At 42.3% G+C, this 20,721-nt stretch overlaps 1 protein-coding gene and 1 long non-coding RNA gene across 2 annotated transcripts in view; one reads left to right on the top strand and one right to left on the bottom strand.

The window, feature by feature from the left end:
- The first annotated feature begins 11,335 nt into the window (after window positions 1–11,335).
- On the top strand, window positions 11,336–18,526 carry LOC309691906. The gene is made up of 2 exons (XR_014272153.1): window positions 11,336–12,164; window positions 13,090–18,526. It is a non-coding gene; the product is annotated as an uncharacterized lncRNA (long non-coding RNA).
- The window catches only part of lrp6 (low density lipoprotein receptor-related protein 6), a 45,944-nt gene continuing 41,526 nt past the window's right edge, over window positions 16,304–20,721 (bottom strand). Inside the window, 1 exon segment of the mRNA XM_082509919.1 lies at window positions 16,304–20,701. Coding sequence (XP_082366045.1) covers window positions 20,401–20,701 — 301 coding nt within the window. The 3' untranslated portion in view covers window positions 16,304–20,400.

Raw genomic sequence — 20,721 nt, 5'->3', positions numbered from 1 at the left:
AGAGGCCAAACGGACTGCAACTTCAGAAAACACTTGCAAAAAGAAAAATGCTGCAAAAAGAAAAACGCTTCAAAAAGAAAAACACTGCAAAAAGAAAAACACCTGCAAAAAGAAAAACGCTGCAAAAGCACACAAAACACAACGGAAATGTTTCTGGGGAGACAATAACCCGACGGACCAGTTGCACGAACCAAAACATGTATGTATGGCTCTATCCCAATTCAGGGTCTGCAGCCTTAAATTACGCAGCCTTAACGGTCCTCAAGGGCCGCGTACTCAAAGACTGCTGAGGCCGGAAGTGCGACGCTTGTAGGCTTGTGAAATGGGACGGACTGGCCTCCATCGCGCTGCCCAAGTTGCTTAGCAACCATGATACTAACAGCTGGAAACGTTTCATACAGCTTTGTTTGACAGAAATGAAGGAGAACATATTTTGTACATTTGTTTCTACATGAGCTTTGTGTGATTTGATAAGTATCTGAGGCTGAGACCACAGGACTGTAAAACATGATTGTTGGGCTTCATTTCTGTGCTGAACAGTCATTTAAGATTAGCTAGTAAATAACAATTAGCTAATGTTGTTCATGAGACTAAAGCCATCTCACTTTGGTAATGTAAATATAATATGGCCAATATTATAGTTATTATATTAATCATTATTAGTTATTACAGCAGTGATTTTGAACTCCGTGTCAAATACTGAGCTTCAGTAAAGAGTAGAGTTGCATTTATTTATATTTCCCATCACCTTAAATCTTCACTCAAAGACAAGTATCTATAGATGTATTATATATAAGAGACAAATATTGTTCTTTTAATATGTTGGCATTACTAAATTTGGCTCAATGCTTACATATATGTGTAAAAACAAAATGTACGAGCTGTGATAACTGTTTCTGATAGAATGAAGAGTAGACTGATAAATTAAATATTCCTTTAATGGGTGAGAAAATAATACCATGTCATAACTGCTTTAAGTCATACAGAATAGATATCAGAGCCTTAAACAGGCTGACTTCTGCTAAATGGGCCAAACTGGGCAGAAAGTATATAAACACATAACATCCTTATAGAATATGATGTAGATCAACTTACCTTAGAATATATAAAGCATATAAACAATTACAGCAATATGATGCAACAAACACAGCAGTGCTACTAATCCAAAATACTCAAAGCTTCACAGAACTGAAACAAACATTTATTTTTAGGTCCATTCTGCTGCTGATACATAGTATTTAGTATTTTAGTATTTAGTATTTATTTATTTATTGTCATTGTCAAGAACAATGAAATTGCGTTTGGGGCTTCCATACAACCCAAAAAAAAGAAGAAAATAATAAATACCCCTTAAAACCCAAGTGTACATATTTAACCCAGTGTGACTCCAATGTAATAAGACAATCCTTAGCAATAATGTTCGTAGAAATTCAGACAAAGACCTGAGAAACATGACAAAATACAACAATGCAACCCATTCAATATTATTGTACTGTGAGATATGATATCAGATATGATAGTTATCTATTTAAGAAAGAGGGGGGGGGGCAGGAGGGGGAAGAGAATAAAGATATGATGCACCAATGCAGACCAGTTCATTGCTATTAAGAAGTTGGATATGGTTATTGTCCGTGAGAGGGGGGCAGAGAGTTCAGGAGCCTCACAGCCTGTGGATACAGGCTGTTGGCCAGTCTGGATGTTCTGGCCTGTATAGACCTGTACCTTCTCCCTGAGGGCAGCAGATGGAAAAGGTGGCGCGCAGGGTGATGTTGGTCCCGCAGGATACTGTGCACCCTCCTCAGACAGCGAGTGGGGAAGATATTACTGATCTCTGGCAGACTTGTTCCAATAATTCTGCCAGCTTCCTTCACCACCCGCTGGAGTGCTTGCTGATCGGCCTTGGTGCAGCTGGGGAACCACACTAGAAATCCATACGTCAGAACGCTGCTGATGGCACAGTTGTAGAAGTTCAACATCAGAGATCTGGGAATGTGTGCGCTCCGCAGTCTCCTCAGGTAGTAGAGGCGCTGTTGGGCCTTCCGTACAACTGAGGTGATATGGTTGCCCCAGGACAGGTCCTCGGTCACAGTTACCCCCAAGAATTTAAAACTGCTCACCCTCTCCACCGCCTCACTGCCAATGAAGAGAGGCAGATGGTTGTTATGACCCCTCTTCCGGAAATCTACAATGATCTCCTTGGTCTTTTTGGTGTTTAAGACCAAGTTATTGTCGTGGCACCATGACTCTAGTTGTTGCACCTCTGTCCTATAGTTTGTCTCATCATTGTTGGATATAAGTCCGAGCACTGTAGTGTCATCTGCAAACTTAACAATGAGATTGGACGCGCAGGAGGAAATACAGTCATGGGTGAAGAGAGTGTATAGCAGAGGGCTCAGAACACACCCCTGAGGGGCACCGGTGTTGACCACAAGGGTGGAAGAGGTGTTCTTACCCACTCTGACACTCTGTCTACGGTTAGTGAGGAAGTCCACAATCCAGTTGCACAGAGAGGAGTTAAGTCCCAGTTGGTGGAGTTTGGGACGTAGTTTGTATGGCCGGATGGTATTAAACTTTAGGTTTCTGAGTATTAAACTTGTTTCTGCCTTTCATAGTGTGTAACTTTAAGGCCCTGAGTACTTTCTCCCACACTGAAAACACTGGGATGATAAAATTATTTGAACATTACCTAATAAGACTGATTCAGGACAGACCATTAGTTATTCTAAACTTTTCTATCAGTCCTTCACAAACAGGGAACAGTCTGTCTATTCTCTCCATCTGTCAGCTACTGCTGGCTCTTCCTCCTCCTCTTCCTCACACACTGCTGAGTTTGTCCTGGTGGATCATCAGGGGTGCAAAGCCTCACAGATGATGTGCAGCAGTGGGTCCCTCAGCCTGTCCTCACTCTGGACACTTGCAGTTGTCACACATGGAAATCAAATGTGTGATAAGCTGCAGGATTCAAACACAAGTGTAACTTATAAATACAAGTTCATACGTTTATTCCACAATCAAAGAAAAAGAGAGAGAGTGCAGGACAGAGAGACAGGTGACAGTCTCAGGTGTATACACTAGAGATGGACCGATCCGATATTACGTATCGGTATCGGTCCGATACTGACCTAAATGACTGGATCGGATATCGGAGAAAAATAAAAAATGTAATCCGATCCATTAAATATCACGAAAGCACCTCACAAAACTTGCAACACGCCGTAACTCACCTCAGAACGTTAGCACGTCGGAGCAGTATGCATCACGTGATAGAGCGGCTGTGGCATGCGGGACCTGTGGTCTGGATAGCATTTGGAGCTTCGCTAGCAACCTGGCATTTCATCTCCGACAAAGTTATCCCCGAGAGAAGTAAAGCAAGTGTGTAAGTCCATCTCTGAATGTTTGTAAAGCATTCCTGCGTTAAGCTTAACGAGCGACTGCCTCTCGCTCTCCGGCTGCTACTTCAATCGTGAAACTGCTTAAATGATCAGCTGATCTGCTTTTCTGTCGCGAGTCCGTCTTTGTTTTTGGCCCACTTTGCACCAGAAAGAGAAAACCAGCGGCTGAACAACAGCAGCACGTTTAAGCTTGATCAGCTGTTGTTAGAATTTATTTAATATTACTTTCTACTCGAGGATCTTTTTCTACGTAGCTGACGCTGGTAACTGTGCAGGGGCAGATCTAGCAAAGTTTAGCCAGGGGGGCCGATAGGGCATTAACTGGGAAAAGGGGGCACAAAGACATACTTTTCTTTCTTATTCTCATTTAAAATGTCTAGCTTTTAATAAATAATTATCTGACACCCAAAGTTTTAATTTGATGTAAAATGAATAGAAGTCAATTACTGTATATAGTGACTATTAAGTCTAATATATATACCCTAGTAAGCTATAGTACTTTTTCCTTTGGGAAGGTACCATCTGTGCAGTCTGCAATTTTGTTGAAGAAAGATGTTGAATCTATTTAATATTTCTTGAAAAATAATTGATTTCTGTGCATTTTTTTTCACACTGCATCAAATTAAGGTTGATTACGTCGATTAAGCATCATGAGGTGGCGCGTGAGGGGTGGTTCCCTATTTTTTATTTATTTATTTTTGTTGTTGCTGGGAGTTGGAACCCTATTAGTTAGGTTGCTTAATATTTACGCTAAGTACTCTTTAAAATACCAGAATAGGGAGGATGGTGTAGGTCTAAGTTTATTAGATTGATCAGTATTGCTGAACTATGAAATATTTTTTTTGTATACAGGTATAACAGAATAGCTTTAGTGTAGTTGTTGTTTTAAACTTGAGTATGAACTTATACAAAATGCAGCAAGATATTTAAAAAAACAGTTTTGTTGATTAAAAAACACTATATCGGATTCATATCGGTATCGGCAGATATCCAAATTTATGATATCGGTATCGGTATCGGACATAAAAAAGTGGTATCGTGCCATCTCTAGTATACACTACTACAAAAGAGCACAAGAGAAGGAGGATTTAGTGTTTGTGTTATTACGAGTGCTAAACAAAAAGAGTTCCCAGATGGTACAGTGGACACATGTGTGACTCCTGTGATTAAAGCATCTTTCTTCCAGCTTAACGAGTGAACCGTCAGCTCGTTCAAACACACGTTAAAGTCCGTTTGGCTCGACACCACCGAACAGAGGCAGCAATATAACATAGCTAACATTAACAGTGCAGTGAATCCTGCTTGTGCCGTGATATTCAGGACTGCAAACCGAGCAGCATCACTGACTTTCAGCCTGTTGTGTTTGTGGATATATGACTGACTTTAATTATCCGCAAAATCATCAGATTCTCTGTAAGATTAAGGTCGACTATCAAACGGCGTATAAATTAAAGGCTTTAAAACAAAGTAAATGCTGTACGTACAAACATCGCTAATGTCACATAACTTTGCTGGCATGTGGCCAACAGTAATGTTTTAATGTTCTTCATTATTAAACATTTGCACAAAAATAAGTGTTTTCTGAAGTTGCAGTCCGTTTGGCCTCTCAGGGCCACCGTATGTTACAGACCAATCTTTTGAACATGTTGTTGCTGCCCAACAACAGTAACATGCACAAGAGACCGAGAAAATTTCCTGACTGGACCTGTTGCACAGGTGACATCCTATTACGGTACCACACTGGAGTTCACTGAGCACCTGAGAGCGAGTCGTTCTTTCACAGATGTTTGTAGCAGCAGTCTGCATGCCGGGGTGCTGATTTTATACACCTGTGGCCACAGAAGTGATTCACCTAAATATTGTATTCTTCATTCAGACCATGGGACTTCAGGTTTTCAGATATCAGGTGTGCTGCTCTGGTCTCAGCTCTAAAGTCCAGCCCCTCCCATTTGGAACATCTGGACCTGCAGTCCAGATATAAAGCAGCTGTTTTTGTAAAAAGTCCACACTAGAGGATTTGAGGTCAGTATAGGGTTCAATTTAGTCCATGTGAATTTCAGCAGTATTGTGCTAAATACATTTGGTATTAAAGTAAAGCTCCTCCTCACTGGCTGGTTTTCACAGTGAAGCAATGAATGGAAACTGATGACAAACAATAGTCACCCAATTAGATCAGCCAGAAGCTTCTGGTAACCATGTGTCTGCATTGATGTGAAGATAACTGCTGTTGTTGGTAGTTGGTAGTCATCTGATATTTCAGAAATACATGAATGTTCATCAATACACAGAGACTCTTGTTTCAGGAGGGATTCAACATTCTTTTTTACTTCAGTATTCAGGATTGTCAGTGATTTATTCCACTGTGGACTTGAAATGTACTCAATACTAAAAGTTATCATGTCCGTTCTATCTTCTTTCCACAACTGACTTGGTGTTCCCATTAGTTCACCTCTTCAGTGACTGTGAACTATGGGAAGTGGTTATGTGGGTGTTTTGTGCCAAAGCTCCATCCTGTGGCATGATGAAGAGCTGCAGTTGATGTTTCAAACATCAAAAGTTGATGTCACACAGCCTACAGCCAGAGGTGGGTCAAGTATCCAAAAATTGTACTCAAGTAAGAGTATCATTACTTTAAAATATTATTACTCAAGTAAAAGTGAAAAGTAGTCATCAAAAAAGTTACTCGAGTAAGAGTAAAAAAGTATTTGGTGAAAAGGCTACTCAAGTACTGAGTAAGTAGCGAGTAACTGTTTGAAATGTCCGATTTATTTTATAAATAAATGCTATCAGACAAACAAAAATAAATAAATATACAAATTTTAGTATTTTCAAAAGGAATATATGTAAAAAGATCCACAAAATAAGGCACAACAATTCTAATTTCAAGATTTCAGTTTTTCACAACGTAAAGCTTTTTCAAGAAAAACCCACAGTAAATATATTCACATTTACAGCAGCCTCAGAGAAAACAGAACAGGCAATTTCAACATAACAGGCTACAGCTGATGCGCCAGAATGTCATACTAGGGGTGGTTCTTTTAAATACAAGGAGGGATTAAGTAAATCAGAAACAAATGACACAGAGATGCAACAGGTATAATCAGGAAAAGTTTGTTCCCAAGGCGGACAGCAGGAAAAACACACACACACACACACACACACACACACACACACACACACACACACACACACACACACACACACACACACACACACACACGCTAAAATTCCACAGGAATAGACATTCTAACAAAACTATAAAATGTTCTTTGTATACTAAAATACCCTCGAAGTATGGACAGTGGATTAACACAATGTAATATGTAAAAACTACACTAACAAATAAACACTGAAATCAGAGTAAAACTATTTATAAAAGAAATACAAATTTCCAGTATGTGGATGTACATATGTGTATGGCTCACTTTACCATAAATTGTTTCTTCAGTCAGTGAAATGGTGGTTCAGCTTCAGCAGCAGTTGGCTCTCAAGGTTCTTGCTGTGAAGCTGTGACCGTTTGGCAGTGAACAGGAGGGGGGTTAGGGAGGAGTCCTGCATGACTAAGAAGTCTTTCAGAGGCTCCTGATGCAGGAAGAGCTGTATTGATTTTGATCGACAGCTTCTTGATGTGAGGAACGCCATGCAATAGAGCCACACCTCCAGTGAATGGACATGAAAGGTAACTCTCCAGCTCCCCTGCCTCTGGCTTTCCTGACCCCATGGAGCCATCATCTTAGTCGGTTAGGCTGCTGTTTGCGCTGGCCTCATCCAGCTCTGTGTCTAGGTGACGTCTGATGAAGTTGAGACCTGTGGAAAGATGTATGGTTTTTAAAAAAAATTAGGTCTGGGCATTATAGTGCTGTATACACTGCCAAGCTGCAGATGTTTGGCAAGAAGATTTGATCACACTGGAGATGGTTTTTACTAACTCTTGTAGAAAAACAAAATCTTGTCATTCATATCCCGCACAAACAGTTTACAATGAATTCCAGATTAAGTTTAAAATAAGAATGCATGCAAGGCTAAGCAGTGCTCGCCAATAGATCCTCCTGTGGACACTGAATGGCGCGGCCACGTCCAGACGCCTTCCTGACCGCTCCGCTCCAACTATCCACTTTTCTTGTTTTTTTACTTATTTTTTGCTCTGGTTTACATCCCAAAATCCTCTAGTCTTATAGTATACGACAGCAGATCACTTGTGACATGAGGGACTGCAACATTCTGTGCTTCACGGAGACATGGCTGACCCCCACCGTGCCGGACCAGGCCATAACTCCGTCGGATTCATTCTTTGTGCTCCACGCAGACAGAACGGCAGAGTCGAACAAAACCAAAGGTGGAGGAGTGTGTTTCATGGTAAACTGAAAGTGGTGTGATGCCAGGAGCATTTCTACTCTTTCCAGCGGCTGCTCGCCACATCTGGAGTTCCTGAGCATTAAGTGCCGCCCTTTCTATCTGCCCCGTGAGTTCACCTCGGTCATCGCCACGGTGGTCTACATCCCACCCCAAGCGGACACAGGTATGGCTTTGTACGAATTACATGATGTGCTGAGCTCGCTTCAAAACAAGGACCCGGGCGCAGTGGTTAGACTACACGCCTTTGGAACAGAGGATCGCAAGTTCGATTCCTGCCTGGGGCGTCTGTATCCAGTAAGGGTCCTAAGGTTAGACCCCCTATGCTAAGCAAGCCTACCACAGATATGAGCGAGACAGATAAATATGAAGGCATGCCGGCTCGGACGTCGCCCGGATCAACAAGGTCCGCGTCAGGTGTTGAGGAACCAGGGCACCCTGACGAAAAGTGGGCTACTGGAACAAGAAGGCATCGGTGGGCAAGAGACGAAAACAGGGCGTTGTTGGAATGCTACTACGCAAGTAACCCCGGCGGAAGGGGCTATATGAATAGGATGAGGGACCTATGGATTCTTCGATACCCAACATCCACAATGACGGCGAAACAACTAGTAGCTCAGTGTTCCAACATTCGAAAGAAGGGACTGCTCTCACAGTTGATTGCGAGAGGAACTGACCTGAAAAAATAGGATCATGGCCAAGCTTGAAACCTGGATCCCCCGTAGCCGGTTACCAAGATTATGTGAAGTACCCTCAGAAGGTCTGCTAGATGATGTTAATGCAGCACTACGGACAATACCTACAACCACAATTACCGACACTAACAAGCTGATCTACAATACGGCAGCAGTGATCAGTGAGATGCTTGGCTACAAGTTGAACAGCCACAAGGGGCAGTACCCTCCATGGAGAAGGAGGCTAGAGGGCAAGATCAAAGTAGCATGGAGGGAGGTTAGCCAACTATCGGAGTTGCAGAAAGGTGCGACAAAGAAGGTGCATAAGAAATACAGCAAGCTGTCCATACCTGAGGCCTTGGAAACTGCCAAGCAAAGACTCACAGCCTTGGCCAGCCGCTTGAGGAGGTACACCAGAGAGATAGAAGGCAGGAGAATAAACAAGCTGTTCTCCACAGAACCAGCAAAGTTGTACTCTCAGTGGCAAGGGAACAATAATAAGAGAACAGCACCACCAAGGCTGGAGACGGAGCAATACTGGAAGAGCATATGGGAGAAGGACGCAACCCATAACGGCAATGCTCAGTGGCTGGATCTGAGGGCAGACCACAGCGACCTCCCTGAACAGGGTCCAGTAACCATCACAGTGGCAGATATCCAAGAAAGGGTCTCCAGTATGAAGAGTTGGACAGCACCAGGGCCCGACATGGTTCACGCCTAGTGGCTAAAGAAGCTGACTGCACTCCACGAGCGTCTGGCAGCACAAATGAACCAGCTGCTAGTTAACGAGAGACACTCGGAATGGCTAACCGAAGGTCGGACTGTCCTGATCCCCAAGGACCGGTCCCCTCCAACTACCGACCAATAACCTGCCTCAGCACTACATGGAAGCTCCTGTCAGGCATCATATTGGCTAAGATGAACAGGCACATGGGTCAATACATGAGCAGGACACAGAAAGGAATTGGCAAGAATACCAGAGGCGCAAAACACCAGCTACTGGTAGACAGAACAGTCAGCCGAGACTGCAAGACCAGACTGACCAACCTGTGCACTGCCTGGATTGATTACAAGAAGGCCTATGACTCAATGCCCCACAGCTGGATACTGGAATGCCTAGAATTGTACAAGATCAATGGGACCCTAAGAGCCTTCATCAGGAACTCAATGGGGATGTGGTGTACAACACTAGAGGCCAACTCCAAGCCCATAGCACAAGTCACCATCAAGTGCGGGATCTACCAAGGAGATGCTCTGTCCCCACTGCTGTTCTGCATAGGCCTGAACCCCCTCAGTGAGATCATTAACAAGACTGACTACGGATACCGACTACGGAACGGAGCAGTTGTCAGCCACCTCCTGTACATGGATGACATCAAGCTGTATGCCAAGAGTGAACGAGACATCGATTCACTGATCCACACTACCAGGCTATACAGCAATGACATTGGAATGTCGTTCGGACTGGAGAAGTGTAGTCGGATGGTAACAAAGAGAGGGAAGGTAGTCAGAACTGAGGGGATTGAACTACCAGAAGGCAACATTGCAGACATAGAGAACAGTTACAAGTACCTGGGGATCCCGCAGGCGAATGGGAACCATGAAGAGGCCGCTAGAAAAGCTGCAACCACCAAGTACCTGCAGAGGGTCAGGCAAGTCCTGAGGAGTCAGCTGAATGGTAAGAACAAGATCCGGGCCATCAACACGTACGCCCCGCCCGTGATCAGGTACCCTGCTGGGGTAACAGGCTGGCCAAAGGAGGAGATAGAAGCCACTGACATAAAGACAAGAAAGCTCCATACCATGCATGGAGGGTTTCACCCCAAGTCCAGCACCCTGAGGCTGTACGCTAAGCGGAAGGAAGGGGGCCGGGGACTGGTGAGTGTCAGCACCACAGTCCAGGGTGAGACAACGAACATCCAAGAATACATTGGAAAGATGGCCCCAACTGACCGAGTGCTCAGTGAATACCTCAGGCAGCAGAAACCCAAGAAAGAGGAGGGAGACGAGGAACCATCATGGAAGGACAGGCCCCTGCACGGTATGTACCACCGGCAGATAGAGGAGGTGGCTGATATCCAGAAATCCTACCAGTGGCTGGACAAAGCTGGACTGAAAGACAGCACAGAGGCACTAATCATGGCAGCACAAGAACAAGCTCTGAGTACAAGATCCATAGAGGCTGGGGTCTATCACACCAGGCAAGACCCCAGGTGCAGGCTGTGTAAAGATGCCCCAGAGACAATCCAGCACATAACAGCAGGGTGCAAGATGCTAGCAGGCAAGGCATACATGGGACGCCATAACCAAGTGGCCGGCATAGTGTACAGGAACATCTGTGCCGAGTATAACCTGGAAGTCCCGAGGTCAAAATGGGAGAACGAGGGACAGATTTTGTATGATAAGCTTCATGTTATGAATGCACAGTTTGAGCACTCAGGTCGCATCAGAGCATCAGGCCGTATAGTGTGAGACCCTGCATCGTGACCTATTAACTTCTAACCCCTGCGATTTAATTGTACAGTTTGAGCAGGTGCTGAATAACGCGACTGAAAGTGTTTGCCCAGCTTAATGCAGACTGTTTAAACTAAACAAGCTGCTGTTTCACATAATAAACCCTGTTAGTCGGAGTATTGCCTTCTGTTTTAACAGTTAAAGCAGTAGAGACGGGCTGTTTGCATGTGCGTGGAACTCTGGCGTCATTAACCAGGCTAGCTGTTAGCTTATAGCTCATGCTAGCTAACCAGCAAGCAGTTAAAAGGACAGCTGAAGCTGCACAAAACATCCACAAACTTATCTCACTACAACGTAGTGCCAAAAATATGACTCGCAGCTCGAGCTCGACACAGCTGCTGTAACATAAGACTGACATCCAGCTAACCACAGCTAAAAGATATTTAGAGAAAACTTACCATTTCCTCAGGTTACACGAGCTGAGTTTTTTCACGCTGAAAAGTTGTTGTTTTGGCTCTCACTGAAGACAATGACGCTGAAGACATAGCTGTTCTTTTGTACTGCTTTTAAGCGAAACATCCTTTGTATGTAAGGCCAAGGGTGATCATCCTCTTCAGCTCTAGCCATAGCTGGACTGGCCATCGGGCATACCGGGGCCGCTGGCGATTTTTTGTTTTTATGGGCCGATGGATTTTTTTTTTCTTTTTTTAGTAAGGGTATATATAATGAAAGGTGTTGGATTGGCCAATTGGTCATGATCGACTCTGGGCTGGACCAATTACAGCCGAGGAGGCCGGATGCACCCTCCCCCTTGTTTAGCAATCACGTGATTTTCGCGCATTGCATGCCGGGAACTCGTGGCAAAACAATCCAAGTACCGCATCAAATGCAAGCATTTGCAGCTCCGCAAAACGTTCATTCTCCGGTTCCAATACCTTCTTGTTTTTTCTTTGCCACACAAAAAAGGAATGTACAAAACAAAAGGAGAACAATGCCGGTCCGTACAAAGACAGACTCGACGAAAAGACAAAGAAAAGATACGAGGAAAAAATCAAAGGTGTGAAAGGGTCAGACCCTTACGAGCACACAGAGTGGACAAAATACGTTAGCGTGCTGCCCAACTTTCACCACGCTCAGATTTATAATTATACGGTTCTTGGAGTGAGTGCATACACTCATGAAGTTTAGTAACTTCAGGTCACTGCAACAAGCCCAGGTACAGTTTACCGACGGATGGGTACAGGACCTTGAAATGCACCGTGTAGAACGAAAGACCATCGTACGAACAAAGGTAAGTTTACCAGCCTCACAAATCGTCTTCATAAATACACATTCGTTAACCGTTTATTAATATAACCTTTGAGCTCAACGGTAATTAATTAGTAGTGGAAATAATTTCTGGTAGCATTACAGAAATGTAGCAGTGACAATAATATTGTATGCTGTAATCACACTGGACAATTAGTGATACAAAACAACTGTTTTATCCTGTGAATAAAAGTATATGTTTTTGTTAATGTACCATGGTAATAACTAGGGGTGTGTATTGGCAAGAATCTGGCGATACAATATGTATCATAATACAGGGTAGACGATACGATATATTGCAATACTAAAAGCCAGACGATATTTGTGTTTAGTAGGACTAAATTTAATTAGGAAAACTCACAGTAAACAGTCCAAACTGTTTAATGCTTGACATGAAACATCTGAAACAAAAACACTCTAAGTTCAAAATGAATGGAGAAATTAACATCTGCCTTATTAGAAGTCATGTCAAATAAACAAACAAAAACTACTTTACTGAAATATCAAGTATTTTTTAACATGAAAAAAGTAAACATGTAACACTGAAGTCTTTCTAAGTACTATGATTGTAAAATACTTATCCAAAAACTGCTCTATGGAGCATCAAAACAAAGTACTTTTTATGTGACCTTAACATAAACAAATATAAATCAAAAATGAAATTGCTTGAAGAATCCATCCAAGTAAACATTAACAAAAAATGTAAAGTGCTATTATAACTAAGTGTTAATAAAATAAAGTACAGCTCTGCAGTGTCCATCAATGGAACACTTTTAGTACAACCTGAAAAAAGGAATTTACTCATCTAAATAAAAGTGCTTATGAGACTCAACCAAAATACCAAACATTCTCATATCAGAGATTTTACATGTGTAGTGTTTTCTCAGTGTTTATTTTTCAATTTCCAGATTTTTGTGCAGGAATACAAGCTGATCGACATGGTCAGCTCTCAGGACACTTCTCTGTGCATTTACTATGTCTCCTGCAGAGGAGAAAACTCTCTCTGCAGAAACACTTGTTCCAGGAATGCATAGGAAACTCCTTGCTACTTTGGATAGCTGAGGGTATTCCTGTTCATCGTCCTTCCACCAACTGAGAGGATTTCCTGTGAGAGGCAAAGGGGTCTCATCTCTATACCTCTTGATCTCAGCTGCAGCAACATCATGTTCTAATTTTGGTGCAGTATTGTCACTAGTAGAGGCAAACGTAGCTCCGAGCAAGTCCACCAATGCACATGAGGTCCTCTGTCTCTTTAGGGGTGGCCGAGGGATGGAGTCAAAGTTGTCTTTGATATGTGGGTGATGAGCCTCCTCTGTGGCATTCTCTTCCTCCACCTGTTTGTCAGTCTCCTCATTCTTTTGCTGCTGAAAAACATTAAATTCAAATAGTATTAATGTCAGAAAGTCAAAATTCAAATCCAAGCTTCACCCTGTTTTTCACTAATATTTGATGACAAATGTCATCAATATGCATTTTTATTTTTTTGCTTTTTACTTTATTCACTTGCTTATAACTTCAGTTGAATTTTTCCAAATAAATTAATTTATTTACTTACATTTTCTTCCTTCTTTATCACAGTCACCACAGTGTCCAACAGTCTGGAATAGGTCTCACTGGTCTCTGCTTCAGACAGGAAGGGCAGGTCCTTAAACCGAGGATCAACAGTTGATGCCAGCCATAGTGTCTCCCTCTCATTTACATATCTCTTTCCCAGATCTTCTGCTATGGCAGTCTTAATGTCCCTTACTGTCGGTGTATCATCAACACTTTCTTGTGCACCCATCACAAGCTTGGAATGAAGAGGAGCAATGATGGACAGGGTTGGCATACTCTCCTGTGACATCACCAGGGTGGCTTCCTTCATAGGCTTGAGTGCCCTGACAACTTCTTCTGCACATCTGATGTCAGATTCACTCAATGTGAAAATTTCTGCAGAAAGCAGAGCTGCACAGATGGCTGGTTGCTGTTCTAAAAATCGTTCTATCATATCATAGGAGCTGTTCCATCTTGTAATTATGTCCGTGATCAATCTGTGAGCTGGTAGCTGAAGGAGACACTGTTTCTGCTTCAACTGGTTGCTGGCTGTGGTGCTGCGCCTGAAAAAGGCTGTTACACGTCGGATCCTCCCGAGAAGTCACACCACGGATTGTATTTTCAGTGCTTTCTGTGAGGCGAGATTCAGACTGTGTGCAAAACATTGTATGTGCGTCATGCCTGCAAGTCTAGCCGCGAGAGCCATGTTTGGTGCATTATCGGTAACAAAAACAAGGTCCTTTGCGTTCAATCCCCATTCAGCCACAGCGTCAGTTAGTAACGCTGCAATGTGCTCACCTGTGTGACTGTCATGCATGGCTCGGGTTTGTAGTACATGAGACTGAAGGTTCCACTGGTCCGTTATGTGATGTGCTGTAACAGTTACGTACGATTCAGTGGCTCTTGAAGTCCAAGCGTCGCATGTCAGAGCAACTGTCTCAGCCGAGCTGAGAGAGTCCAGCACTGTCGCTTTGACTTCTTGGTACAACTTTGGCAGAGCGATGTCCGTGATGTGTTGTCGAGAAGGAACGGTGTAACGGGGCTCCAGCATTTTAATCATATTACGAAATCCTTTATTCTCCACAACACTCAGAGGGCGCATGTCTTTGCAAATAAAAACAAGTACTGACTGCGTTATTTTTGTTGCACGAGTTGAAGTTGCTGGTAGTTTCGAAAAGTTAACTTCTTCAATTGTCCGTTGAGAGGGATCACCTCGTTTCGTTTTAAAATTAGCATTTGACGCTACGTCGCTATGGTGTCTAGACACGTGTGTTCGTAAATTTGTTGTGTTACCGGAATATTTGACTCTGGCGGTGCAGATTTTACAGACTGCATAGCTCTTGTCATAGTCTTTACTGCCTTCTTTTGTCCTAAATCTAAAATAAGTCCACACATCAGCTTTGAAAGCTGCGGGGGCCGGCTGTATCCTCTCCTCTTCAGTCATCAGTTAGCTAGCATCACACACGTCCACTGACTGTTCTACTTCGTTCTTTTGGCAAACTAGACGCTTCTACAGTTATCGCGAGACCTCGTTTTTACGTTATAGTAAAGGCGGTGAAAACTGCAAACCAGTGGCCGGAGTTCGAATTCCAACATACAAAAGAAATAAACAGTAAATGCATGTTATTTTTCAATGAAAAAAAATCGATAACACTGATTTTAAATATCGATTCAGTATCATTGCGTGAAATATCGCGATATTTCGTTGTATCGATATTTTCTTACATCCCTAGTAATAACAGAAGCGAAACGCAATATTGTGTCAGGACAATTCACTATTTATGCACAATAAATAAAGGAGCATAGCGCGACAATTTCTGTTCAGCGCCAGACTTGCTTGTAACCTATATCACCAATTATGTTAAGAAAAATGACGTATTAACTACTACAAAACTCTGACCTTTGTGGGAATGCCTGGAGCAGACTAACATGTGAGCTGGAGTGTTCTGAGACGTTATATTTGGTATATCCAGACCATCCGTCGGCTCTTACTTCGGAAACATGGCTTAAAAAAATTCTCTTCAACAATGTAATCCGATAAAAAAAAATAAAAAAACAACGATCTCTTTACCCGTCGGCTTCCCGTGGCTGTCATGCGACCGGCTATTGCAGTTAATAATACAACAGCTTCTTGCCATTTTTTTTGGGTTTCTTTTTATCGCTGTGTAACGGAGTTCAATTGAAAGCCTGCGCGCGCTAGTACCTCTTGCCACAAGTTCTCAGAAACCTTTGTGGTTTTATCCCTGAATGACGTCACATTTTCAATCTTTATCCTGGTGGGCCGGTCTCTAGTCAAAATGCCCGGGCCGATTTTTTGTCCCAGTCCAGCCTTGCACAGATTATCATTTCTTACAGTAGACAGTTGTATTCCCATTTTCTTTTAAACACAATAAAAGTTTTTGTTTTGTAAACATGGTTTTATTTCTGTTCTTAATGATCAGGCTAAGGATGCAAAAAATACTACAACTAAAAACAAATGCCTTAAGTCTGTGATTTATAGGTACCTTTTCATATTTTGATGTATTGTCAAATCTAAAGAACCACGTTTTTGGCATTTCTGCCTATTAAACATGAATCAGGACACAGATGCAGAGTTCACTCACTTTATATTTAACAAAAAGAGGAAAAAAAACAGCATTTGATGAGTTACAACAGCTTATGGTGGCAGCTGGATGGGCTGTACAGGTCCATCTGGTTTACAGGTAAAGCAGTCATCATATAAAAAACAAAACAAAACAACAAAAAATGTACAGTTAGTGGAATTTAACGAACATGACGAACCAAATGTTGGTCGTCTCCATGAAGCACCACAAGATCAAAACAGATCCCGACAGTTTTCCTGTCGACCCGCCAATAAACTAACAAAAGTGCTTTTAATAGTTTTTTTTTTAAAACACCTTTTTACATTTCTACTTCCTGGAACCATTTTCATCCACATTCCTCGCAATCTGCACAGAAACGTCCCTGGATCTGCAAAGCCTGACGGTAGTCAGAAGGGACGTTTTCTTGGTAAATTCCTCCCAAATACAACAAACAAACTAGAGCTGCTATATCTCTTTAAACCCAGATTTATCCAAATAATTTTATTTACCAAGTGGAATCCCATGTAATATTTATCAGGACAAATGACTCATCCAATCAGTAAACTCATTTATTCCCTCAAATGTTTCTTTTGTACCTTTTAAATCCTTAAACCTGCCATTATATGAAAAAGTTTTGACTCCAATTTCAGTCAAGCTTGTAGATTTAGTAATTCTTAACAGTATTTTCTTCACATTTGACTTCCCAGATCACAGACTTGACACAACAAAGACTTTAATAAGCTCAAACTCTTCATGGAAGCAAATGCCGATCAGAGGAGAACACAGAGGACCGAGCCGTTGCAGATTATCGAATCAAGGGTTCATGCTATGAGTTCTTGATTCGTGTCAGTCATCTTTTCTTTATCTGTCTTCACACAGTGTAAGTCAGCTACAATAGTTTGTACAGAAAAAAGTTTGATAAAGCTCAGAGAGCAAATGAGAACTTCTCCCAGAGCAGATCATTGTAACTAAAGAACAAAGAAGCTCTCGTACAGATGTGGACACATATCGAGATTGTTGAGGGGGAGTGGGCCGCTAAAAATACTAGGATAGGACAAAACCGGAGTGTAACAGTTTCTTAAAAGAAACTGCTGCTCTTTAAAGATAACAACAAACAGGCAAAGGGGCCTCAAAACCCAGAGGGGGAAGAAAAAAAATCTGAGATTAAAGTACTGTACTGGGTAATGTTATTGCATTGATGAGAATAGAATCTGCCCCCGCCAATGCTAATATGCAGATGATGTGATTATATTCATTTATCAAGTTCCTTAAACCCAGAAAAGCTGCTTTTGTCTGTGGCAGCGAAGCATCTGTACAAATATCTTAAACATAAAACATATTGCAGGGGTGTTTATTAGGAGGAAAACAGTTCTCACAGATTAATATATTGAGAAGTCATTAAACTGTAACATGTCTCTGAACTTCACTGGCTCTGTAGACGTTTGACCCCAGAATATCTTTCTACTTTCTTCAGATCATAAAGACAGTTTCTAAAAAAATCCAGTGATGAAATGAGAAAACTTCAGTGGAAATATGAAATTCAACTAGTCTCAACAGGACGCGTCAGAATAAAATCACTTTATCGCTACATGATACGAATTTTGTCAGTGACTGAAAATTTGCCCTCAGTCTCAGACTCCTGAATCTCAAAGTCCTGGCTTTATGTCTTTTTTTTTTTTTTTTTAATACAAACTCCAAGATTAAATACTTTTTTGTTTTTGTTTTAATGAATAAAGGATGGGGGGGGACGGACACAACAAAACAATTATCAAGCAAAAAAAGTATCAAGACGAACTGAAGTTTCTGCTTGCCAGTGGTTTGGGGTTCTGATTAAAATGTTAAAATGTCACGTTTTCACTTGCACCCTGTATTTGGATTCTGACGACAATAAGGTGAATAAAAAGCCAGAAAAGTGGCTTAAAGACCGACATTAAAAAAATAAAAAATGTGTAGAACATCAGATTGTCTTCAAATTCATGCTGGTGTTATTCATCTCCTACAAAAGCAGGAAGGGAAACGAAACTTCTCTGACGATTCATGAAAAAAAGATTGAAGTTCACTCAGAGCGTAAAGACACAAATAGACTAACAGACACGAGCGTCTCATGTTTCTCCTCTGGTCCCAACATCTGCCTCCACGTTGTTTGACAGAGAAGAGAGAGAGAAAAAAAAAAAAAAAAAAAAAAAAAGATTTGGCACAACAGTCCTTCAAACATCAGAGCAACTTTAAACAGACAAGAAAACCTGGATATGTTCTTCGACTGGACTGATGGGAGATTGTCACCGTAAGTTTGGAGTGATTTTCTGTAGAAAAATATAATGAGGCAATATAAAAAAAGACGGAATGAAAAGTACTGCAAGAATTCAATGGATTTACAATGATTTACTATATAGCTTATAAATACGTTATCTACACAATATGTGGTACAAAAATACTATATAGCATTTAGTGGGCACTGGATTTCATTTGTGTGTTTTTCCTCAAAGTAACAACAACATAAAAAAAGGATATGAAGCTGGTCAGGCACAACATCGTGTTCTTGAAGGGGAACGCTGCTTCCACACGTGAGGAAAAACAACAACAACAACAAAAAAAAAAAACCCAAAACAGAAGTGGAAACTGAAGAGCGCCTCCTGCGTCCACTGTGCAGCTTTGGCTCGCTTCAGTTGCAGTCGGGCATGAGAACGTTTCGATGAGAACATAAAACACAAGCGTACGTTTTGGTTTAAATCCTGTCTGAACATCAACGGAGAGGTTTGAGGATGTGAGTCATGCTGCCTCAATGCGTTTGTGCCGTGTCTACAGAGGCTCCGGAGAGACACGAGCGCACATGTGAAAATGAGAAGGAAAAGAAAAGAAGAAAAAAAGATTCTTTTTTTTGTCAAGCACTGCGTGGAGGTCAGTGTGAGCACGACGGGTGCCAGTGGAAGTTTGTTATACCGGTAAGTAAAATGTAACAGGGGCTCACACCTGTAGTTTATAATGCACTGCATGTAGGTTAATGGTGTAGTACCAAGCAGTTTGCAGTGAGAGCCGTGGAGCTGAAATTTGCTGAATATAATATGCAGACCTTACACGAAGTTTGCAGAGTGCAAAATATAGCAGGTATTGCGCTGCAGGTAGTTAAACATATGTGTCCATGTAGTTTGTGGAGGGCAAATATGAAGCTGCAGTAACTCACAAGGACATCCAAGTCAAATCCTTGTCATGACTGTAGTTTTCCCATTGACGCTTGTATTTGGCCTCATGCAGTACTTTGCAGCGCATTAGAGTTTGTGCCAAAACTCTCTGCAGTGTTTGACACTTAAAAAAAAAAAGTTCCTTGTGACAAACAGAAACAAACAAAACCAACAAACAAAACAGAACAGAAAAAAAAAAGAATTCACGCTCGTGTCGTCTCTGGGGCTCTCAGAGACTGGACCACAGTTGTTTGAACCCCTGCAGCGTCGTCGATACTCAGTGGCTTCTGGTTTGATTTATTGGTAAATATGTGCCTTATTGCTCAGACCGAGTGTCCTGGATTCGCAATCCAGCACATGACTCACACCCACACAGACGAACCGTTCAGTAAAAGAAGGAGAGGTAAGTTCAAATCAAAGACCCAGTACCACATTCTCTCCAGCCGCTCCTCATCCAGTTTACATGGTAACTACAGAGCAGCGCGGCGATGGGAGGAGCCTCCGGGCAGAGCTCTTCTTGTCCCTGTAGCTGTCGATGTTTTTTATATTTGGCATCATAAGTTAAACGTCCCATTGATTTGTGTGCTTTGTGTCCTTCAGCCTCTTTTCTCCTGGTTTAAGGCAACTTATATTTGTGATGATTTTAATAAAACCTTTTCATAAAAAATGTACAAATTTCTTAATACAAACCTCTATGGCATTATCAGTAAACACTGTATAGAAAATATATAAATATGCTTTTCTCTTTTCAATGTACAAATGTTCTGTAGCTCCCGGTTCACTTTTCCCTTTTTCGTCCTGCATCTCGCTCCTCCTGTTACATCAGTCTCTCTTTCCCGTTTTTTACCTCATATATGCACAATTGCTATTTACAGTGAGGGGGTGGAGCTGTGAGGAGGGGGTGGGGGATCACAGGGGATTTGGCTCATGAGGAGTCCGTGCAGGGCGACGGTGGCGGCGGATAGAGGTGATGGGAGTAGCTGCGCTCGGTGTAAGGCGACGGCGGGCAGCTCTCACAGTTCTCCTCCGCAGACAGGTACTGGCTGCGGGGCGTCGGCGGTGGCGGGAAAGGCTCTGAGTCGTAGTTGAGGTCGCTGGTGTAGCCCTTGGCGGTGGCGCTGGACTTGAGCGGCGCTCGGCGTCCCGGAGTGTAGTCGCTGTCGCACACGTCGGTACTGCAGGGGGTGGTGGGAGGGGCAAAGTGGCGGTAGGTGTAGGGCCGGTAGCTGAAAAAGAGAAACGGCAG

Source organism: Aulonocara stuartgranti (assembly GCF_965226115.1).
Source record: "Aulonocara stuartgranti genome assembly, chromosome: 17".
Lineage (NCBI taxonomy): Eukaryota > Metazoa > Chordata > Actinopteri > Cichliformes > Cichlidae > Aulonocara > Aulonocara stuartgranti.
Note: the sequence above shows the minus strand (reverse complement) of the source record. Positions and strands in the feature narration are given on the sequence as shown.